This window comes from Brachycentrus maculatus, unplaced genomic scaffold, assembly GCF_059751285.1.
Source record: "Brachycentrus maculatus isolate JH-2025_06_01 unplaced genomic scaffold, ASM5975128v1 h1tg000496l, whole genome shotgun sequence".
NCBI classification, from domain to species: Eukaryota; Metazoa; Arthropoda; class Insecta; order Trichoptera; family Brachycentridae; genus Brachycentrus; species Brachycentrus maculatus.
In genome coordinates this window covers 876,604-900,000 of record NW_028281243.1, presented here as the reverse complement: position 1 = coordinate 900,000, position 23,397 = coordinate 876,604, and the positions used below count along the sequence as shown (strand labels likewise).

At 30.7% G+C, this 23,397-nt stretch overlaps 1 protein-coding gene across 1 annotated transcript in view; it reads left to right on the top strand.

Annotated features, from left to right (window-relative positions):
* LOC148301972 (G protein-coupled receptor moody-like) overlaps positions 1–21,785 on the top strand; it is a 79,378-nt gene extending 57,593 nt beyond the window's left edge. The window contains exons 7-9 of the mRNA XM_088272399.1: positions 1–194; positions 8,170–8,328; positions 20,798–21,785. The exon at positions 1–194 is cut by the window's left edge and continues 45 nt beyond it. Of these exons, the coding sequence (XP_088128525.1) occupies positions 1–194; positions 8,170–8,328; positions 20,798–20,931 (487 nt within the window). The 3' untranslated portion in view covers positions 20,932–21,785. The remainder of the gene's footprint in view (positions 195–8,169; positions 8,329–20,797) is intronic.
* Positions 21,786–23,397: the final 1,612 nt, after the last annotated feature.

Sequence of the window (23,397 nt, the reverse complement as noted above, 5' to 3'; positions counted from 1 at the left end):
CACAGCGAGCGCGGCGGTGGCCACGGTCAGCGGGCCCGTCACGGCGGCGCGGGCACGCGACTCCAGAGAGCTTAAAGCTCGCCGCAACGAGTGGAGGATCACCAAGATGGTGCTCGCCATCTTCCTCTCCTTCCTGGTGTGCTACCTGCCCATCACCATCGTCAAGGTGGCCGACAAGGAGGTGGCTTTCCCAGGTAAATTGGCAAACCCATTTTTCCAAGGGGAATCTTCGATGACAACAGACACTTGTCCGACTTACACGAACTGCTAAAAGTCAAGAGAACAAACAAATGATAGTAAGAGGTGAGCGTTAGGATGCCTCCCTCAAAAAAGTATTATAAAATGTATATATATATATATATATATATATATAATATATATATATATATATATATATATATATATATATATATATATATATATATATATATATATATATATATATATATATATATATATATATATATATAAATATATGAATGGGTGTGTATGTTTTATCTTTATAATAATTATTTAATATCATCCTGAACTAGTACCTAAAGCGCAGGACTGACCATCCTACCTTGATGCAATTAATAATCAATATAACATCACGTCAATATAATCCAGTGCCATATGCACTGTTTGGCCTTGAAAATGGTTAAAAGAAGATTTTTTCAAATCAATACGTTTAAACAATTTGTTTTTAATAACTGTGAATCCTTAAAAGGTTTTTTTGCAAATGATTTCACAACACGTATTAAAATATAAATATTTATTTAAAATGTGTAATTAAATAAATGAACGTAATAAAATTTTCAGAAACATCAAAATATTCATAAAAAAACAAACGTGAAAAATATTTATAAAAAGACAAAAGACAAACATCAAAATATTTATTAAAAGACAAATGACAAAATGTCTTATGACGGTAGGTAGGTATATGACTTAAACTAGTATTTCTTCAAAAATAAACATGAATTTATGAAAATATGCGATATTATTTTTTCGCGTTATTTAAGTTTGAATCCTGAATAATTAAGCACTGAATTACGCATTATAAAGCTAGTAACTACTTTGTAAAGTCATTTAAAGTTAGATGGTATAAAAATGTCGTATAGTTGCACATCCCGATAATAAAATAAAAACATTTTCAACGCGCGTACAATGTTGCACATTTTTACAACCATTCAGATGACCTAGTAAACCCTTCAATGCGTTTAAAATAATATGTTGTGAAAACAGACTTAACCCTTTTAGGGCTACAGGGGTGTTGTTTTGTGCTTCTATATAAATAAAAATATAAATACAATTTGGCATCTCAACCTAGATGAAGAAGAATATGTAAGTGTTCGTATTTATAGGGCTTTTGACTAGTCATGGGATGGTTACGTGGTCACTTTACACGCGTGCAACATTCACCTTTAGACACATGATTGACAACCACACAACCATTTTTCTAGAATTCCTACATATCGCTCACTCCTTTCAAGGACGTTATAAATCAAAAAACTTGGTTTTTCAGGATATCGTTTTTAATGTTTAAAAATATAATACAATGTATTCAAAATAAATATCAAGCCACTTATTGAACTTTATACTGTGCAACAGATCTTTTTAGGTAAAACCTGAATGTTTTTTCTCCATTTGAAAAATATTTAGTATATTTAAAAATAATTAAACAAAACCTTTGCTTCAAAATACTAAAACAACACTTTCTTTCCTGTAGCGGGTAAATATTAAGTAAAAAATATGCCGCTTTCGCTGGGATATAGTACATTTTCTGGGCATTCCGACAACATGTACAACTGAAAATTTACGATTTTTACGTTGTTGAAAGGAGTGAGCGATATGTGAGTTCAGTAGACGTATCTTAGTTGGAACTTATAAGATTTATTTAGCAGAGACCCTTTTATTTTGATGTATGCTAATGCAGAAACGGTTACAACACCGGGTCTCATACCCGATAGCTTCATTAAGTTACGGTTCTAATATTCAGGAATCTTTATAGGCTTAAATATATAATAACATTTCACTTAAATTAAATAAATCATAGTAACGCCTTTGATGTAGTATTTTACGAAAATTACACTACATAAATTATCAAAATTTATAATTATTTTAACAAGTCGGCGCGAGGGGGTTGAACGAGACATTGTATGCATTTTAATCACAATGTGCTCGATAAAGTAATACGATAACCCTTTGGCCCGTTATTACTCATAAAACCCATTGTGAGAAAAGGGTTGTAATGTAAGTTGGTTTAAGTAATTATGAGGTATAATAGTATCGGAAAATTTCTCAAATTAACTGTTCCCGATGTTTAGAAAATGCTATTAGCTTTACTGAGTGATATGAGGAGAGCTTTGTGTGATGTTCGCCCATAAAATAAATTGTTTTCTGTGTTGCGAACTTTGAAGATTTTTATATTAAATTAGTTTTTTTTTAAACTTAATTATGTACTAAATATATTATTCCAATAAATCTGTGACCAATTTTTTGTTGTTGATTAAATCAATTTATAAAAAAAATAATATAAAATAAAAAAAATTAAATAAAATTAAATTAAATTATAAACTTTGTATTACCATGTTAGTATTCGGCTCAACACATGCCATGCCTAAAGAGCCGTAATACGTATAATAAATGTGTATATGAAATGAATATGTATATTGAATGTATCTATGTATTATGAAAATAAATAAATAAATAAAAATTTAAAAAAATAAAAAAATAATAAAAAAAATATGATAACAAAACCATTTTGAAAATATTTCGCGTGTGTCCAAATACTTGTTTACAAATCTAGGTTTTCTCCACTTATTCTCATTTAATATTTTTTATATTTTTAACATCTATTCATAATTGATGAAGAATATGGAAGTCTGCGTATTTACAGGCTTACGAGCTCTCAAAGGCTATTTTAACTGTTCACTTTATACACGTGTAACATTCACCATTCTACCCGTAATTGACAACAACATTTTTTTATATGAGTTCGCGAGATTTAAAGAATTGAGATTTGAGAAACGAGTTCGCGGCGGTATCTATGGTTGAATTGATTAAGATATTTTATATAGAAGAGACCCTTATTTTTAAATGTATACAATATTCTTCCCGAATTGTTTTACATATTGGGAGATGTCTGAAAACATAATTTTCAATATTATATTTTTATTCAGTTATTTTATTTACATTTTAGGTGTATCCAAATCTTTGTTTACAAATCAGAGTTTTCTTCACTAAAACCAGCTTATGACGGGTCGTAAGCCCTGACAACACAGAGTTCAATATTCATCCTCATCTATGTTGAGATGTCGAGAGGAAAAATAACTAAATTTTTTTAAAGGGAAATATTTGTGTTTTTATTATATACAAAAATACTTCAATTTCATACTTTTTCTGTGAGCCCAAGCGGATCATTATTGAAAATAGGTATTAAATTGTGGTAGAATGGGTTCGAACCCAGAAACTCTGACTCAAGAGTCCGCGACGCTAACCACAGGACCATAACCCGACACCATTTGTCAATGAAGGTTGTTTGGACACACTCAAAATGTTGTGAAAGACATCCCAGTTTAAATTTTAATCATATACTTATACATTATTTTACTTTGATTTTTAAATTATTCTACAAAGTGACATATTTATGTATTAATTTTAAATAAAACACAGATTTTTTGAGTCTACTTAGTTGTATTTTATTAACAAAAAACACATAAAAAAATATGACAATTGTTTCGCCTTGTTAGGGCATTATCAAACGAATGTGAAGATCAAATGGACTACGGTCCTTATGTAGCTATACAATTCTAAGTGACAGTTTTAACACGTGCAGCAATAATTTATGGGAGACAACAGTAGCTAATGGGGGATGTAGGTATGTACTCTTGTATTTATTTTCTGGGAAAGGAAGAATTTATCGACATGGCCATATTTTAGAGAATTAATATTTTAAAGCTTAATACAATTGTTGGTAATATTATTTTTAAGAATTTTTATATGTAGATGCAATTATTAGTTTATCAATAACGCATTATGCAAGCGTTTACATAGAGAGAGATGATGTACAGTAATAGTCTATTCAAATATATTTAGCAGTAGTGAAGACCTAAGGTTAGTTTGTTCATTAAGTAGTGGGGGATGTAGGTATGTACCCTTATATTTATTTTCTGGGAAAGGGAGAATTTATGGACATGGCAATTTTTTTTTTTATTTTAAGAAAGAATTTATGTATGTAGATATAATTAATTATATATGTAGATATAATTATTACTAGACATGGAAATTTTAATTTTAATTTTAAGAAAGAATTTATATACTTATGTAGATATAATTATTAGTTTAACAATAACGCATCATGCAAGCGTTTACATAGAGAGTTGATCTTCACATTCGTTTGATAATGCCCTAACAAGGCGAAACAATTGTCACAATATAATTTTTGATGTGTTTTTTGTTAATAAAATACAACTTAGTAGACTCAAAAAATCTGTGTTTAATTTAAAATTAATACATAAATTAAAATGGAGTTCTACAAATTAAACGCCAAATCAATAAAAATTAGTGACATATTATATATTGAAATAGTTTTTCAATGTATGTATAACATTTTGAACTATGTTTGGATTTAGCCGAAGGCGATTCATACAATTTCCATATTGTACGAGTATGGATCATATACGAGTATAAACTACAAAGAGCGACGCCATCTCTTGGCCTTTTGGAATATCGAATACACGAACATTGTACGGACATCCCTACACGTGCATTAGGGATGCAATCTTTACGTGTCACTTCACATGGCCCGGCTTTATTGCAAAAGATATTGTTGCACTTTGCATATGGTGCCATTTTCAAAGCCCATTCATTTATTTTATAACTTTCTAAAGAATATTGTTATCAAAACACTATACATCTTATTATTTTTTGCCATCTCATCAAAGATGAAGAAGACTATGGAAGTCTGGGCATTTACGGGGCTGACGACCGTCATAGGCTGGTTTAAGTGAAATAAATAAATTATAAATTATAAGCTTAATAATAAAAATGAAAATGGTATTTTCTGGCGTTTCTCATGTGTGTGATTATAATCCAGGATTCGGATCTCACATACTAATACAAGAGTTTCTGCTTAGTAAAAAGCTTCTTTACATCTCACCAATAGGTGTCTCTAGTGAAGTTCTAGTGATTCAAGAACAAGGTTTCTAAATTGGTTCATATATATAGGACTTCCAAGAATTTGAGTAGTGTGGTTGTCAATAATGGGTAGAATTGGTGAATGTTACACGTGTGTAAAGTGATCACTTGAACCAGCCTATGACGGTCGTCAGCCCCGTAAATGCCCAGACTTCCATATTCTTCTTCATCTTTGATGAGATGTCAAAAAATAATATGAAAATAACTCCTGTCATTGGAGATAATCCAGATTTTGTGAACAAGTATTTGGACACACTCGAAATGTTGTAAACTATACATCTTAGTAATACTATGAGTACAGGTTTTTTTCACTCCAAATTAAACGGTGTAAAAATAAATTGGACGTTATAATGTGTTTTATAAATAAGTTAGATTTTTTAATATATTCATATCGTAGTCATACAGGAGAAAGTAACCAAGTGCATTTTTTACAAAAACGTGATCGTTGACTATTTGGTATCTTACTAGTTTAATATTGCCCTGAAAACATTCCAAAGCGATTTTAAATTGGAAGTATAATATACTGACTTGTTGAAAATGACTAACTGCATTGATGTTTATTTTCTTGCCAAGCAAAAGTGACTTAAATGGCCCTCCTGAACATTTTACGTTTTGTTAGTTGGTCACTTTCTCCTGTACAACTACGATATGTATATATTTATGAACCCAAACACAAGATTTATAATATGCAAATGTATGAGTTCCAAAAATTTGAGTAGTGTGGTTGTCAATCATGGGTAGAATGGTTAATGTTACACGTGTGTAAAGTGATCACTGAACCAGACTATGACATGTCGTATTCCCTATATATACCCAGACTTTTATATTCTTTTTATCTATATGGAGATATCAAAATGCTTTCTATTTTGTTTATTTTTTGATTTTATTAGACTAAGCCACAGCAGCTTATGGACGGGTACAGCTTGTAATCCAATAAGAAATTTATAACAGATATTACTTTCATATTATTTTTTGACAATCAAAGATGAAGAAGAATATGGAAGTCTGGTCATTTACGGGGCTGATGACCGTCATAGGCTGGTTTAAGTGATCACTTTACACACGTGTTACATTCAGCAATTCTACCCATTATTGACAACCACATTACTTTTTTATTGATATTACTTTTTTTTATGGGAGTTGCATTTATTATTTACCTTGTGTATGATATTTTATTATAATTTAAAAATGTGTTTTTTTTTCATTCTTAGATTAGCATGTATAATAATATATCGCTCACTCCTTTCAAGAACGTCATAAATCAAAAAACTTGATTTTTCAGGAGAAAGTTTTTGAAGTTTAAGAATATAATACAATTTATTAAAAATAAATATCAAGCCACTTATTGAACTTTTTACTTTGCAACACATCTTTTTAAGTAAAACCTGGTAAAAAAGGTTTTTTCTCCATTTGAAAAATATTTAGTATACTTAAAAAAATAATTAAACAATACCTTTTCTTCAAAATGCAAAACAACACTTTCTGCCCTGTAGCGGGTAAATATTAAGTTAAAAATATGCCGCTTTTGCTGGGATATAGTACATTTCCTGGACATTCTGAAAACATGCACAACTGAAAATTGTCTTTGATTTATGACGTTCTTGAAAGGAGTGAGCGATATGTACATGCTTATTGAATTTATTTATTTCCTAGCATTGTACTTTCTTCAACTTTTTTATATCTGTCGGAAAGTTATTAAAGTACTTGATTCCCAAATATATATAGATCTGTTGGATTAATTTGGTGTTGTATTTTGGTATTGTAAATGGCACGTTTCAGAATAGCCCTGTAGATAGTTTGCAATTGGTAAACAAGTTTTGAGAAAATGATCCGACTTAAAGTCGCGCTTAATTCCTTGGAATAACGACATAAGATGCAGACGATGAACAATATTGATACAACAACAGAATATTAGTTTTGAATATTTTACTAAACAAAATAGCTACTGCTAAAACTTTTCTCTTTAAGCGAATAAAATGGTTTTCCAATAACATGTTAGATATAAATTTTGACAGTAAATACCAATTATAGATGAGTTCACTTACAAACCACATTATATTAAAAAAATAAGTTAGCCAATCGACAGTTCACTTTCCAAAATCTCTCAAAAACGCTTAAATCGGTAGAAGATTTAATTTTCTACCGATTGCCGCCATTGGATAAAAAACTTATTTATTTTTAAACATAACGTGGTTCGCAAGTGGACTGCTCTCATATATATATATATATATATATATATATATATATATATATATATATATATATATATATATATATATATATATATATATATATATATATATATATATATATATATGTATATATATATATATATATATATAAATAAACATATTTATATATATGTTTATATATATATATATATATATATATATATATATATATATATATATATATATATATATATATATATATATATATATAAATTATGAATATGTCACGAATTTGAGTAGTGTGGTTGTCGATCATGGGTAGAATTGGTACCTAAATATTACACGTGTGTTAAGTGATCATATAATCCAGCCTATGACGGTCGTAAACCCCGTAAATGCCCAGTTTTACATATTCTTTTTCATCTATGTTGAGATGTCAAAAAATTATATGAAAAGTAACTCCTATAATTGGAGATAATCCAAATTTGTGAACAAGTATTTGCACACACTCAAAATGTTGTAAAAAAAGAGCTTCTAAAAGTAAAGATAACGAATATATGATAGTATTTTTTTTAGTTGGGGGTTGCATTTATTATTTACCACGCTTATTATGTACAAGCTTTATAAATCAATAAATGGATTTTTTTCATCTAACTAAGATCTTGGTTTAAATTAATCTGTGTTAGGAACAGAAAGTATTATTACATGAGCCCCGTAAATGCCCAGACTTCCATATTCTTCTTAATTTATGTTAAGATTTTAAAAAAGGTCATTTTTTATTTACATTTTTGTTTATAAAGCTTGGTCTCTTTATTTTCAGCCCTGCACATAATCAGCTACATGCTTCTGTACCTATCTGCCTGCATCAACCCCATAATTTACGTGATCATGAACAAGCAGTACAGACAGGCGTATAAGGCAGTGCTCCTCTGCAAGTCACCCCGTCTCCTCTTCACCCCGGCGCCCAGCAGCAAGGGTGGTACGTATCTCAACCCTTAATTTGTTATTACCATATTACGTGCCGGCTTTGGCAAAACCTCTCCTAACTAAACTAGGAACATGTCTATTTTAGTATTTTTAACTACATATATTTTATGGAAATGAGCGTGAAATTAGCAAAAGAAGGATGAAAGTAGACTGAATTCAGTCAAAATGCGATCTCTTGGACGAGTGTGCAGCAAAACGATGTGTCATAGAGGTCCGATAGGTGCTATAAGAAAATAACGCAAGGCATAACGTAAAAGCGTTATCGACAAAATAAGAAAGATGTGTTGATATGGTGTGGGCATGTGAATCAAACGAGTGAAGAAAGAATAGTATAATATAATTATGGAAGCGAATGTAGTTGGAAATAGAAGCAGAAGGAGAACTAGAGCAGCTGTCTAGTTCACAAATATCATATACAATTGACGTACGATGCCATTTGCAAAAATTAAAACATCTTCCCATAGTATTTATTGATTTGGCGTGTAATTTGTAGAACTGCATTTTAATTGACGCATTATTTGTTAAATCGAATACAGATATTTTAAGTGTTCTAAGTAGTATTTGTTTGTTAAAAAACAGATAAAAATTAATATTGTGACAATTGTTTCGCCTAGTTATGGCATTTTCAAACGAATGTCAAGAAAGGGATATTAATTAATAATTAAGGCTACCCTGTATTCACCCTGTGAATTAAGTAGCAAATAATTACACGATTTATTAGTTGGTTGAAACATTTCTGTTTGAAAAGGAAAGCTCTATCGTTACGTCTATGGGAATGGAGTATTGTTTTTCTTATCTGCTGAATGTTTATGACTGCCAGTCGCTACCGGTAACATGTGAGCATTATTAATATTCAGAATGAGTTGCCTAACATCAGTATGTCAGTCTTAAATAAGGAAACAGACTGCCTGCCTATTGCAAAAGTTAAGAAAGTAACATTTGAAAGGTATTTAATTAACTAAGAAGAGTGATGGAATTGAATAACTAGTTCTTTAAAAGAACTCTTTACTTGTTTTGGTTACATATATATATATATATATATATATATATATATATATATATATATATATATATATATATATATATATATATATATATATATATATATATATATATATATATATATATATATATATATATATGTATATATATATATATATGTATATATATATATAATATATATATATAATATATATATATATATATATATATATATATATATATATATATATATATATATATATATATATATATATATATATATATATATATATATATATATATATATATATATATATATATATATATATATATATATATATATATATATATATATATATATATATATATATATTTATATATATATATATATATATATTTATATATATATATATATATATATATATATATATATATATATATATATATATATATATATATATATATATATTTATATATATATATATATATATATATACATATATATATATATATATATATATATATATATATATATATATATATATATATATATATATATATATATATATATATATATATATATATATATATATATATATATATATATATATATATATATATATATATATATATATATATATATATATATATATATATATATATATATATATATATATATATATATATATATATATATACATACATAAATATATTCAATCAGAACCCAAAAAATTATGGTGTCAAAATTCTACGTAATCGGAGGGCATGTATGACTAAATATATTAATCTAAAACCCCCAGGGCGGGGGTTAAAAATACATATTAGTGATTTACACTTATATTTATTTCACATTACTCTGGACTGGTCCCTGAAGCGCAGGAGTGATCACCTTGCTTTATAAGTATCGATCAAAATAACATCATCATCTTTATGATTTTTACTAGTTCTTCGTGATTTTTACTGGTTCTTTGTGATTTTTACTCGATCTTTGTGATTTTTACCAGTTCTTTGTGATTTATACTACTTCTTTGTGATTTTTACTCCATCTTTTTGATTTTTACTCGATCTTTGTGATTTTTACTCGATCTTTGTGAGTTTTACCGATTCTTTGTTATTTTTACTAGTTCTTTGTGATTTATACTAGTTCTTGGTATTTTTTACTAGTTCTCTGTGATTTTTACTCGATTTTTGTGATTTTTACTCGATCTTTGCTCGATCTGCGTCAATACGATGCAGTGCCCTATGCACCTAATAAGGGGTAGAAGAGATATATTTATATACATAAAGTAAAAGGCGCTTATTTGAGTGGTATTTTTTTGAAAATCGTGTTAAAACAAATACTAAAAAATTGTTTATCTCTCGTCTTGAATCGCGTTCTAATGACAAATAGCAAGTTAGCTCCTGTGCCAGCAGCCTCGGGAACACACACCCGCCAAGCAGCTAAATTTCGGAACATCTCCGACTTCCGGTTGACCGGAAGTCTCCACTTTCCGTTTCATTTTGCACCCTTGTTACGTCCGGTTCGGTGGGCGTAATACGGAACGAATAAATCGTCCTGCTTTATTGGAGACTCGAGTTATTTTCGATAAATCTCGCAGTTTATGTTTTATTAAGCGATAAAAAGCCTGCGCAATTAAACTCTGTCATGCGTGCACTTACGAAATTATGTTATTTTTATTACATGTATTTTTATTGAGGCCGTAAATCAAATGTCGCTTAAAAGTCGAAAGCGTTCGTTACGGTTTTTTAGGTTGTCGTCGTTTGAAATTAGAGTCTTATTTTATATAGGCAGATCCTTTAAAAATAAGGAATAATAATGACTTACAATATTTATAACTTGACTAACGAACTAACCATCGCGCCGCTTCTCCGAAGAGGTAGGCAGAGAGAGAATATAACCGCCGATTAATTCGACTCCTGACCCGATCGCTTTCGAGTTTTTTATTCACCTGATCATGCCAAGTTTTCCTCAACTTCCTTTGCTCCTTTTTCCAGCTAAATTCGCCTCATATATTTGTTTTACCGTTCTTTCCGGACACATTCGTTTCACATGTCCACACCATCCCAACACCATTTTTTTATATTTATTTTATCCATAATGCTTATTTCAGCTTTGAATTCGTATATATATATATATATATATATATACATATATATATATATATATATATATATATATATATATATATATATATATATATATATATATATATATATATATATATATATATATATATATATATATACTGCTGTAAATGGCCAGGCTTTCACATTCTATTTCTATAAAAACATGCTTTGTCTCTGTTAAGAAATCTAACATTTTTTTTAAAAAAGGAGACTGATAAAAATCTATCTAATCTAATTTTATAAATATGCCATCAGTAAGAACAGAGTTTTCGTTAAAAGCAATATCTGAATTTTAATGCCTATTTCATTTATATAACAGCGAAAAATAGCGACAAATTTCGCCAGATTCATCTGTTTTTATCAGTTATACAAAAACAGTGTTCATTTGTTGAATATCATATTATACATTATTCATAGTTAGAAGTAAACCTTCTAATTTAGAAACTGTTGGTATGTTTATTTATCACAAGAATATTCCGACTCCTAATGGAACCATACATCACCCATATTTATTACTGTATATACACATATGTGGGTACAAGTGAACTGGGTTTATCAACGTTATTTTAATAAACCTACTCGCAATAAAACATCCCTCCAACCCTTATTAACATGGTGTTGCTAACCTTTAACGACCTTCCTCGAAAAAAAATAAAAAAATAATGTTACCTATATTTTTAAGTAGTAAAATATCTGTTTACTTTATGAGCCGAATGTGGTTAGTACCTAATAGAAGCAGAGCAGGCCAGGGAAAACTGGTCACTATCGTGTATTTCAAATACTTGAAAGTGGTCAGGTCAGAAGTCGAAATAATCTGGTATGTATGAGGAGATATATGAATATGGAAGATGCTAATATTGTTTGCAAAAATACAAACTGGTGTGGCATTCTGTTATCTCTTCCTATTATTGTAGTTAAGCGGCGGAAGCGGTTCCACATATTCGAAACATCTACATACACCCTTCTCAATTTATCGATAATGCTTATCTCAGCCGTGCATTATTTCCTTATTTCACCATCTGTCTGCTGTGCTGGTCGGGGTTGTGGGCGTCTGTGTACCGGCCAATCGTCGAGTCGTAATCGGATCTAGCTGACTAATTGAACTAAACACTAATCCCTTTCACTGCCTACACTGGGGAACTTCTAGAAAATTTGGTGATGGACTTACAGCCTTTTATTATTTAGATTGGCAGTGACAGGTATATTGAATAATTGAATAATGTAAAATCGGGATACAATTTTATGTTGTTTCACATTTTCAATACATTCCGCAACTTAGTTTTAAAAAAAATAGCTTAGCAAGAGCATATCTGTCAGGAAGCCTAGATGCTTCTGTATCAGATCTAGGCATGCGGTGGGACAGCTTTCAATATATATTTCACCATTTAAACATTGTTTTGACGAACCATTGTCTGAATTATTACATTCAGTCTACTTTAATCCTTCTTTTGCCAACTCTATGCTTCACTTCCATGCATTAGAGTTAGTACTAGGACTCCATCGAATACTGCTAATCAAATGCCATTAAAATAGCTAAATGTTTTAAACTCTATTTTTAAGACTTAGTTGGAAGACGTTTAGTGATATAATAATAAAAATAATGTACCATACAATTTCATTATTTTTGAAAGATCCTACCGATGGAAATATTTTGATTTTGAAAACTACTGAAAAATGATTAAGGCTTTGCCTATAGCAGGAAATGAACCCTTTTCAATTTAAGGCTTCAAATACATCCGAAACCAATTCACCCAACCATTCTAGGAAGTATCGAAATTTATTCAAATATTATATTTTACAAGAGCAAGAAAATAAATTGACTTTCGATAAATCTATTTATAAAAGCATTGAAAACTCCTGAGGGTTTTCAGTTTCGTAGAAAATATTTTTACCATGTTGTATAAATAAACAAGCATACAAAGATATGTACAAATACATGTATGTGTATATATATATATATATATATATATATATATATATATATATATATATATTATATATATATATATATATATATATATATATATATTTATATATATATATATATATATATTTAAATATATAAATATATATATATATATATATATATATATATATATATATATATATATATATATATATATATATATATATATATATATATATATATATATATATATATATATATAGGGCCTACTGTAAAATGAAACCATTTTCAATTGATAAGGATAATAATTAATTTGTTGCTGCCTTAAATTGTATAAATATTCCTGGAAATCAATTAACTTTTCGTTAGGTAGAATACTAATCTTTGAACAAGTGCTTTTAAAGTACTTGTTTAAAGCACTTCTAATTTGGTAATTTTGATCAGATTGAAATAATCTGGAGACTTTATATACTTTATAAGTTATCTACATTTATCTTTTGAGTAATAAAAATATCAAGCTGATTTTACAATACTCTCATCTTTCCGCATCATTTTCAAAAAACGTATGTGAAGCTAAGTCTAGATTTTAAAGTCCTATTTTTATTGATTTATTTTATATTTTTACACTGGGAACATGAACAACAGGGAGAACTAATAACAGGGGAATTTAAATCATTGTTATATTGGTGTATTATTATTTTTATTTTTATGAATTTCTACTGTTTCAGAATGCTGTAATTTATGACTTTTATTTTTTAAAATTTAGGATAGCTTCTATATTGTTATTGAATGTGTGATTGTTATCTATTAAATAGTTAACGAAGTCTGAAAAATCATCATTTTCAAACGTAATTCATGTTTAAGAATATTGACACTACACGGAATTACACGGAATTTTATCATCCGGCACGTCAGTTTGCGTTAAAATGATGATTGGCTTGGATTGGCTTGTGCTTTTGTCCATCTTTCTTCGGATTGGTGCTCTTGATCGGTACATAAACACGTTGCGCGTAAATTCGATCACGCTAAACTGTCGTAGTCTAACACCCTAAGGGCGTTTGTGCACTACCCGTAATTTCACCGTCCGGTAGTCCGGTTTTGAAAAATGAAGGCGACTACGACAGTTTAGCGTTATCGAATTTTCGCGCAACGTGTTCACGCCCGCATCAAGAGCACCGATCCGAAGAAAGATGGACAAAAGCACAAGCCAATCATCCGTTTTATATGCTAACTGACGTGCCGGACGGTAAAATTCCGTGTAATTCCGTGCAGTGCACAAACGCCCTTTACTTCACATACGGTTTTTAAAAATGATGCGGAATGCTTCGAATCACGTGTCACAATAAATTTTAAGAAAAAGTGGTATTTACCAAGTAAAACTTAATTTAAAAATCAAGATCTCAGCTTAAAACTTGTTCCAAGGATATAGTAGTACCTACACAAATAGATAATGTTTGATCTCGCTTTCTCTGATTGCATTTATTGAGCGAGAACCGTAGCACTAAGTTCTCGAGTTTGTTTACACTAGGAGATTTATATCACTGCGCACTGAGCCGAAAGCTCCTTATCGAATTACTTAAAGCCTTCAAGTACCTAAATAAACTTTAATCTAAAAGCAAAGAACTCTTGCTATTGAAATCCCCCTACAAGAGCTTGTCAATCATGTAGCCTTTCTCTGTAAAGGAATTTCCACAGGGTTATTTGAAACACTTTGATCAGAAAGCATCTCGCAAAAAATATTTACGTCATGATAAGAACCTCTGAGGGTCGAGAAAATACTTTAACCCTAGATAACGGGACATTCGTAAAATTTACGACGGACATTAAATCTATGTGGATCGCCGAGGCAACACATGTAAATGCAGTGACTAGCATGTTTCATATTTTTATACCGATATTTTATGTTCGTAAACATGTTGCTTTTTCTCTTCTTCTGTTCGTGTCATGTCAGGTCCCCCTGACGTCGACTATCACTTGAAAGGAATTATCCTTGTCTTAGGTAGCTCTAAACAGCACCTCGATGGTCCTGATCCCCGTCCAATCTCGTATGTTCTAGAGGCAGAAGATCTGTCTTCTGCCCACACCTCGTCGACCCTTTATTTTGCCTTTTATGATTAGGTGCAATAACTCGTATTTTTCTCCTCTCAGCACATGCCCCAGATAGGACACCTTCCGGACCTTGATATCAGTCAGCAACTATCTCCCTGCCCTTGCTCTTAGGAGCACAATTGCGTTGCTGACCATATCGGTCCATGGAATGCGTAGCATTCTACGATGTGGCCACATTTTGAATGCCTCTAGTCGGTTCATACTTGTGCTGACTTTGAAGGTCTACGATTCAAGTCCGTATAAAAGTACTGACCAGACATAACACCTAAGCATTCTCTTCCGAAGCTTCAGATTGAGGTTATCGTTACAAAATATATGTATATCTCATATTAATAAAAACTGTACGAGCGGCCTTTATTCTGCACTTTACTTCAGTTTCTGGTCAACGTTTTCAACAAGGACACTTCCCAGATAGGTACTTAAAATGCATTTATTTTTAAATGCTTTTGAAGTAAACGTTTTTGATAAAATGTGATTTTTCCTTGCCGTCGTACATTTTACGATAGTCTGTATAAAGGTACATTGAAACAAGGCCCATAGTCTAGGGTTAAAATCAATTTAGGCAGATGTTTGAGACACGCCTCATTTTGTGGTCTTGTTTTTTACCATCTCCTGTCCATACCCGAAAGGAGCTTCTCTCTACTGTCCGCTGTCCATGTGTTGGTCCTGAATTATCCTTTAGTAAATCCAGTCATCTGGTAGGTTCACATTAAAATTTTGAAAAATTCTTTAAAAAAAAATCGTGATCATTTTGGCTATTTAATTACGATCAATCGATTCAATTTAAGCTTTTAAAAAAACTTTTTTTCATTTTCTTTTTGCACATGGATTTGGGCTACCAAAACACGATTGCACAACATTCAAGCTAGGCAGCTTTTCTCATTTGTCAATAAGAATTTTGAAATACATATTTTTATGAATATATATATATATATATATATATATATATATATATATATATATATATATATATATATATATATATATATATATATATATATATATATATATATATATATATATATAAATAAATATATATATATATATATATATATATATATATATATATATATATATATATATATATATATATATATATATATATATATATATATATATATATATATATATATATATATATATATATATATATATATATATATATATATATATATATATATATATATTTGGGTATTTCTGTATATTTGGAGTTCATTCACATTGGAATCAGCGCTGGGAGGCTTTCACGGCGAATTATCCACGAGATTAGTCCACCCAGTAAACCTCCGCTAGCGACAATGGCTGTCTATGCGAAAGATATTCGTAATTTCTCTTCATCCCCCGGAGCATCAATCATCCCTCATAATGCTACTACCACCTCTCTACATAGAACCTTATTCAATGGATAAGATCCGGCTTAGAACAAAGTCTTGAATTGTTAAATCTTTATGTAATTTTAGACAGTACAGAGTATGAACTAACAGAAATATTGAAAATGATATCTGTTTATTATTTTATTTTTGTTTATTCCAAACCTAGAGGTAAAATTTAGCCTATAAGGTCCATGTGGCATATTCATTTTATAATATGCAATGAAAAATTAATAAATTAATAAAAATATAACATAAAATGAAAAACGGAAATTACAATATACAATTTTTTTCAAATTTACAGACCAAAGTAAGTTGGAAATCATTATGTATATGTGTTTTCGTTGTAAGACTTTAGCATTGAACAATATAATACACAACGAGCTTATTCTAGGCTCTTAAAGAGACTTTAAAAGAGGATACCTCTAAAAGAGTTTATTAAAAATTCCTCTTTCATTTGTTTTTTTTTTGTTTTAATTATGGTACGACTTTTTAACCTAAACTACCTTAACTCAACTTACTTAACCTTACCTAACTTTACGTTACTCCACATTACTAATTCTAAGTAAGTACTAACACTTAAAGAGACTGTATAATATACAATATTACAAGTACAAAAACATTTTGAATGTGTCAAAGTACTTGTTCACAAATCCGGATTATCTCCAATTAGGAGTTTTTTTTGACATCTCAACATAGATGAAGAAGAATATGTAAGTCTGGCCATTTACAATCAAAGGGCTGGTTTAAGTGATCACTTTACACGCGTGTAAGCATCTGTAGCTTCCGAAATTACTCGTAACAATATAATACGTAGTAAAAAACATGTATTTTATTTTTAATTTATTTTATATACATACTTATATGTATATTACAAAGAGAGCATACAATATCTTGGTTGAATACCAATTCAATTTTGGCACGAGCTCACAAAGCGATCAGCCCAAAACGACGCCATTACGGGCGGCCATTTGCTTTTCTTATTTCACGGCGACAACTTCACGGCTCCAATGATTAATGATGATTTTCCTTTGATGCTTTGGTGCCAACTTCACGTCGGTCAGGCCGTAGAAAACCATCCATGAGGGAAGTGAACTGTAATGCTGTGCTCGTTACCGAGTCACGGTATTGTCGAACCTTCGTTATTATTTATTGAATAAAGTAGGTACCATTGACACGGTTTTCTGAGGAATTTCAGCGTAACGTTAATTTGGACGAAGCTGAAAAGACTAACCCCTTACCTAGTACACGTGTTAAATAAAACATTAAGGGGGGGTAATTATCATTGTAGTATTACTACTACTAATCCCTTTCACTGCCTACACCGGGGCACTAGAAAATTTGATGGTGATTTGTATTTATTTAGATGGACAGTGACAGGGATACACTTTTAAATATAAATTCCCAGTAAAATCGGGATACATTTTTTTATACATTTGCTATAAATTTCGTACATAGTTCAAAACAAACAAAAAAAATGCTTTGCAAGAGAAGGTCTGTCAGGAAGCCTAGATGCTTCTGTATCGGTGATCTATATCTTGATGCGGTGAAACAGCTTTCAATGTGATATTTCATTAGTCCACCTTCGTAGTGTAATGGTCATCTCGCTCGGATACCGTACTGGAGGTCCCGGGTTCGATTCCCAGGGGAGGGGGTCAAATATATATGTGATTTTTTACTATAATATTTATTAAATATTACCCTGAAATGGTGCCTGAAGTGGAAGACTGATCACTTTACCTTCATGTGTGTTAACATGTGTGTTAAATCGTTAGATCAAGATAACACCGCGTTTATATGATGCAGTGCCCCATGCGCCATCGGGTGTGGATAAGGGTTTAAATGATGATAAAATTAATTTCATTGTAAGGTTACGTTTATTAACTTTATTTATGTACCTACTCCATTGTAGGAATTGCAGTTTATAAATGTAAAAAAAGAATATGGATTTAAAATAACTTCTCCGTTTTTTTTGGTAGGTAATTAATTATTTTATCCTTTTAACTATTTTTAAATGGTTAGCGAACTCTAAAAAAATATTGTTTCTTCAACATAATTTATCCTTGATTCTTATTTGGAGTAGGGAGTAGGGAATAGTAAGAATAATCAAAATATTAATTTCACATTTCATATTTCTCTGGAAAACTTGATAAATGTTTGCGATTATTGAGGCTGAGAAATGGCACCTCTATTTATGAGGAATAGCACCTCTATTTATGAAAAATAGCGCCTCTATTTAGAATGATAGCTCCATTATAATGGGCGAATGAATGCACCACACGTAGTCATTTAGTGGGCGAATGCGATGGAATAAATAACGGTAATCTCTTTTTTTAAATAAATTTTCCGCTGGCTATATTTTTTTAAAAGTAATTAATACAAAACGCTGAGCAAAAGTGAAATAATTCAAATAAAATTTTATTTAAAAATGTAAGTACAATTGTGATATCTACGTTTATGTTTATTTCATATACCTACCGGTTAATTATTTTTTTTTAAACCCTTATCCCCACCCAATGGTGCATAGGGCACTGCATCATATAAACACAGTGTTATCTTGATCGTTAACACATGAAGGAAAGGTGATCAGCCCTCCGCTTTAGGTAATAATGAATAAATATCATAGTGAAAAAATCACTTAAATTTATTTAGCCCCCCCTGGGAATCGAACCCGGGACCTCCAGAACGGTGGTCAAGCGTGCTGACCATTACACTACGGGCGGAATAAATTTCAAACTGAAAAAATATTTATATGAATCGAACCTAGGACCTTAATCACGCTAGCCAAACCGCGCTAACCAATATACTATTGAGACGGACAAATCGATTCCTAGAAGTATCAAATAAATGTAAGAGATTTTTCAATTTATATTTATTCAATATTTAATATCAAAGTTAAACCCTGAACTGGTATATGAAGCGCTAAATTGATCAATTTGACTTCTGGTAATTAACGATCAAGAAAAACCGTGGCGATGTGTTGCAGTGCTCTATGCACTATTAGCCGTGGTTTGTCTAGTGATTTCTGGTCGGCTGTCCAAATTCAAAACACAGTAAGGGACTTTTTTTTGTAGTACGTTTTTTTTTGCATTTTTGGACTAAGTAGATTCTACTTAGTCCAAAAATGCAAAAAAAAACGTACTACAAAAAAATGTCCCTTACTGTGTTTTAAGTTTGGACAGCCGTGGTGGTGGCAAAATTCAATCATTGTCCAGAAAATTTTGATTTTTTTGTCACACTTAGATGCAGAAAAAAACAACTTAACTTCCTGTACTTGCAGAAACCCATGCCGATCAGATTTCGGAGGATAGGCCAGATTTTATATTTTGACATCTTAACATAGATGAAGAAGAACGTGGAAGTCTGGGTATTCAGGGCTTACGTTCCGTCATAGGCTGGTTCAAGCGGAGAAAACTCAGATTTGTGGACAAGGATTTGGACTCACCCGAAATGATGTGAATAAAATTTAAATGAATGCAAAAAATTTACAGGATTATTTTACAAACTGGGAGACGCTTGAAAACGTGATTTTAAATTTTTATGAAGCTTATAATTTGACCAGCTGTTTTATTCGTAACATTTTGTGTGTCCAAATTCTTTTTAACAAATCTGGGTTTCTCCATTTAGGAGTTATTTTAACATGTTGGCATCTCAAAATAGATGAAGAAGAGTTGAAGAATGGGGGTCTTGGAATGAATATAGATATGTATATTTATTGAAGTCTGGGAATAAATATGGATATGCAGGAATGAATATGGATGTGAAAGTCTGGGAATGAATATGGATATAGAAGTCCGGAAAGGAATATGGATATGGAAGTCCGGGAAGGAATATGGATATGGAAGTCAGGGATTGAATATGAGTGTGGAAGTCAGATTATGTAATATTGATGAATTTATTTATTGTAAATCTGGTGGGTCTTTTCGCACGATAACAGTTCATTTAGTGGCATTTACCATTTGTTATAGAGAAATCGAAAGAGCAACTCGGATACAGCTACAACCACAGCCGCACTATGGTAAGCCAGGTGTCTTTGGCGCCAGTTCCAACGGAGGCAGTGCAAGGGCAGGCGAGGGCTAGCGGCCGTGGCGCGGCCTTCTAGAGCACGAAACCGGTGCCCGCGGGCGGCAAGCGCCCTACCCGCCGCGGGACGAGAAACAGCGACAGCCGGCGGACGCCTCAGGACTCGGCGACACTTCACGGCGAAACGCTGCCCCGGGTGAGGAAGTCGGCGACAGTTAACGGCGAAAGCGTTATTTTGGGCGAATGGTTGTGATACACTTCAACGACAGCTAGAGGATAGCGGAACAGATGGAGAATTTTGAGATTTATAGAGTATTTTAGTAATTTATTGAATTAGAAGCAAAAATACAAAATAATAATAAAAATATGTAGATGTAAAAAAATGTTACATTCCAATAATTTAAGAAAAATATCGTTAAAACACACCATATATAAATTATCCGCGGTGATGATGATTTTATTTTATTATTAAATTTTATGAGAATTCTCACGACAAAATGTTCGTAGTGGGGTGTTAGCATGTTTGAGTATAGTTCTGGAGGTCCCGAGTTCGATCCCAGAGGGGTCATAATAAATGCAAGTGATCTTTCACTGCAATATTTATTTAATATTACCCTGGACTGGCACCTGAAGCGCAAGACTTAACACCTTCATGTTTTTAACGATCTTGAAAACGCAGTTCCTTTACGATGTAGTACTGGATAAGGGTTATAAAAATTAATAATGTCACATTTTTTTCAAAATCCTTTTTACTTTACCATACTACATATCTACATTTTCCAAACTTTTTATTTGAATAAAATACTCTTATTTTTTCTCATTAGATATGTCAATACACTGATTTTGCTTCTAGATTCTATATTATTTATGGGTAATTTACATATGTATGGTAGGTTATTAAATAATTTAAATAAATAATATCTCTAAAATGTATACAATTATTATTAATGTAGGTAATTTAAAAGTTGTAATAACAGCATGAATTAGTGTAAAAATGTACATAAACTAATTAAATAATTTATTATTGTTATTATTCTAATGTAATATTATTTTAAATAAAAATATTAATTATTGCTAATAACTAAACATAACTAAAAATAAAAACATACTAAAATAAAAATAATCAATTTGTAAAAAAAATATTTCTGATTAAACTATTTTTTGTACATGGAATTTAGCACAATAAGCAGAGTTTAGAAACGTTTTAACGGGACATAAAATAAAATTAAAAATGAGAAAACATCTTCCTAAGTTGCTTTCAATACCATGAAGTCCTGAAAACTGTTCCTGTAATGGAGGGCGAAATCTTTGAACAAAGGAATAATGCTAAAATTAGCCCAAAAAATGTTTTGTATCATTAACAACACTGTCACCTGTTACCAACGTTGTCACAAATCTGATAACGTACACACATTATTAGATTGGTGACAACGACCATTGAGATTTTTACTATCTGCATGGTATTATTTTTCGATTGGTTCCTTTCAGTTTTTTGTTTTAATAATCCCTTTAAAAGATCAAGATCTGCTTTTCATTAGACTACTTTTGTCTTGAATACATACAAATATAAAAATATTACATGAGTATGCCTGTAAGTTGGCCTCACTGGGAATGGATAATACACTCCTATTAGATATGCTCAAATAAGGCCTTACAATTGAATTATTTTGGTCCATTCAAATTCGAATTGATGAGTTTTACTTCATTTGTTACATGTTAAAAGAAAAGCTTCGTTACAACTGCAGTTTTTACCCAAAAATCATCTGTTTCATAACAAACAAGCATAATATTTATATTCTGGTATATCAAACCCTTTACTTTTGTTCACATTTGCCCAATAAATTATTTAATTTTGATTGAAGTTTATTTACTTACTAGTCGAAGTAAATCAAATAATATTGATTGTAATTATGATGTTTATTGATAAATGTATTATAATTTTAATAAAATTAGTTATACGACTGACACAATTAAAGATATATCGAAGGCCATTCTGTATGAATACATTCCAAACATACAAATATTTGATAAAATAGTTCAAACAATGCATTTATTTTAAGACTATGTTAATAAATAAATGAAAAATAAAAACTTGAAATCAAACGGAAAATTGTGTTTTATTTAGAGAGAAAATAAGCGAAGAATGCTTGCAAAGACAGAGTTGTGTGGCGTTCAATTCCCTCTGCCTACCCTTACAGAAATCTGCCTGATGGTTAGTTTATTAGAAAAGAAAATACAAAAGCATTAACTACAGAAAGTTTTGAACACAACATTTATTTTGAAATGAAATCTATTTTGTCTTGTCATATTTTTAACATGTGTAAAACGGAGGATATTGTGAGATGGAGATGACAACGAAGGGGATACTGCAATGATCATGTAAACAGAATGTCAGATGACAGATTTCCATGTATCGCCCTTCAAGGAATCCCTGAAGGACGCAGACAGATATGGCAGCCGACTGAAGAACCTGGATGCAGTTTATGGACTCCATACGCTCCACATAGGAAGCAGATACGGTTAAATTAGTGAATTTATAACTTTT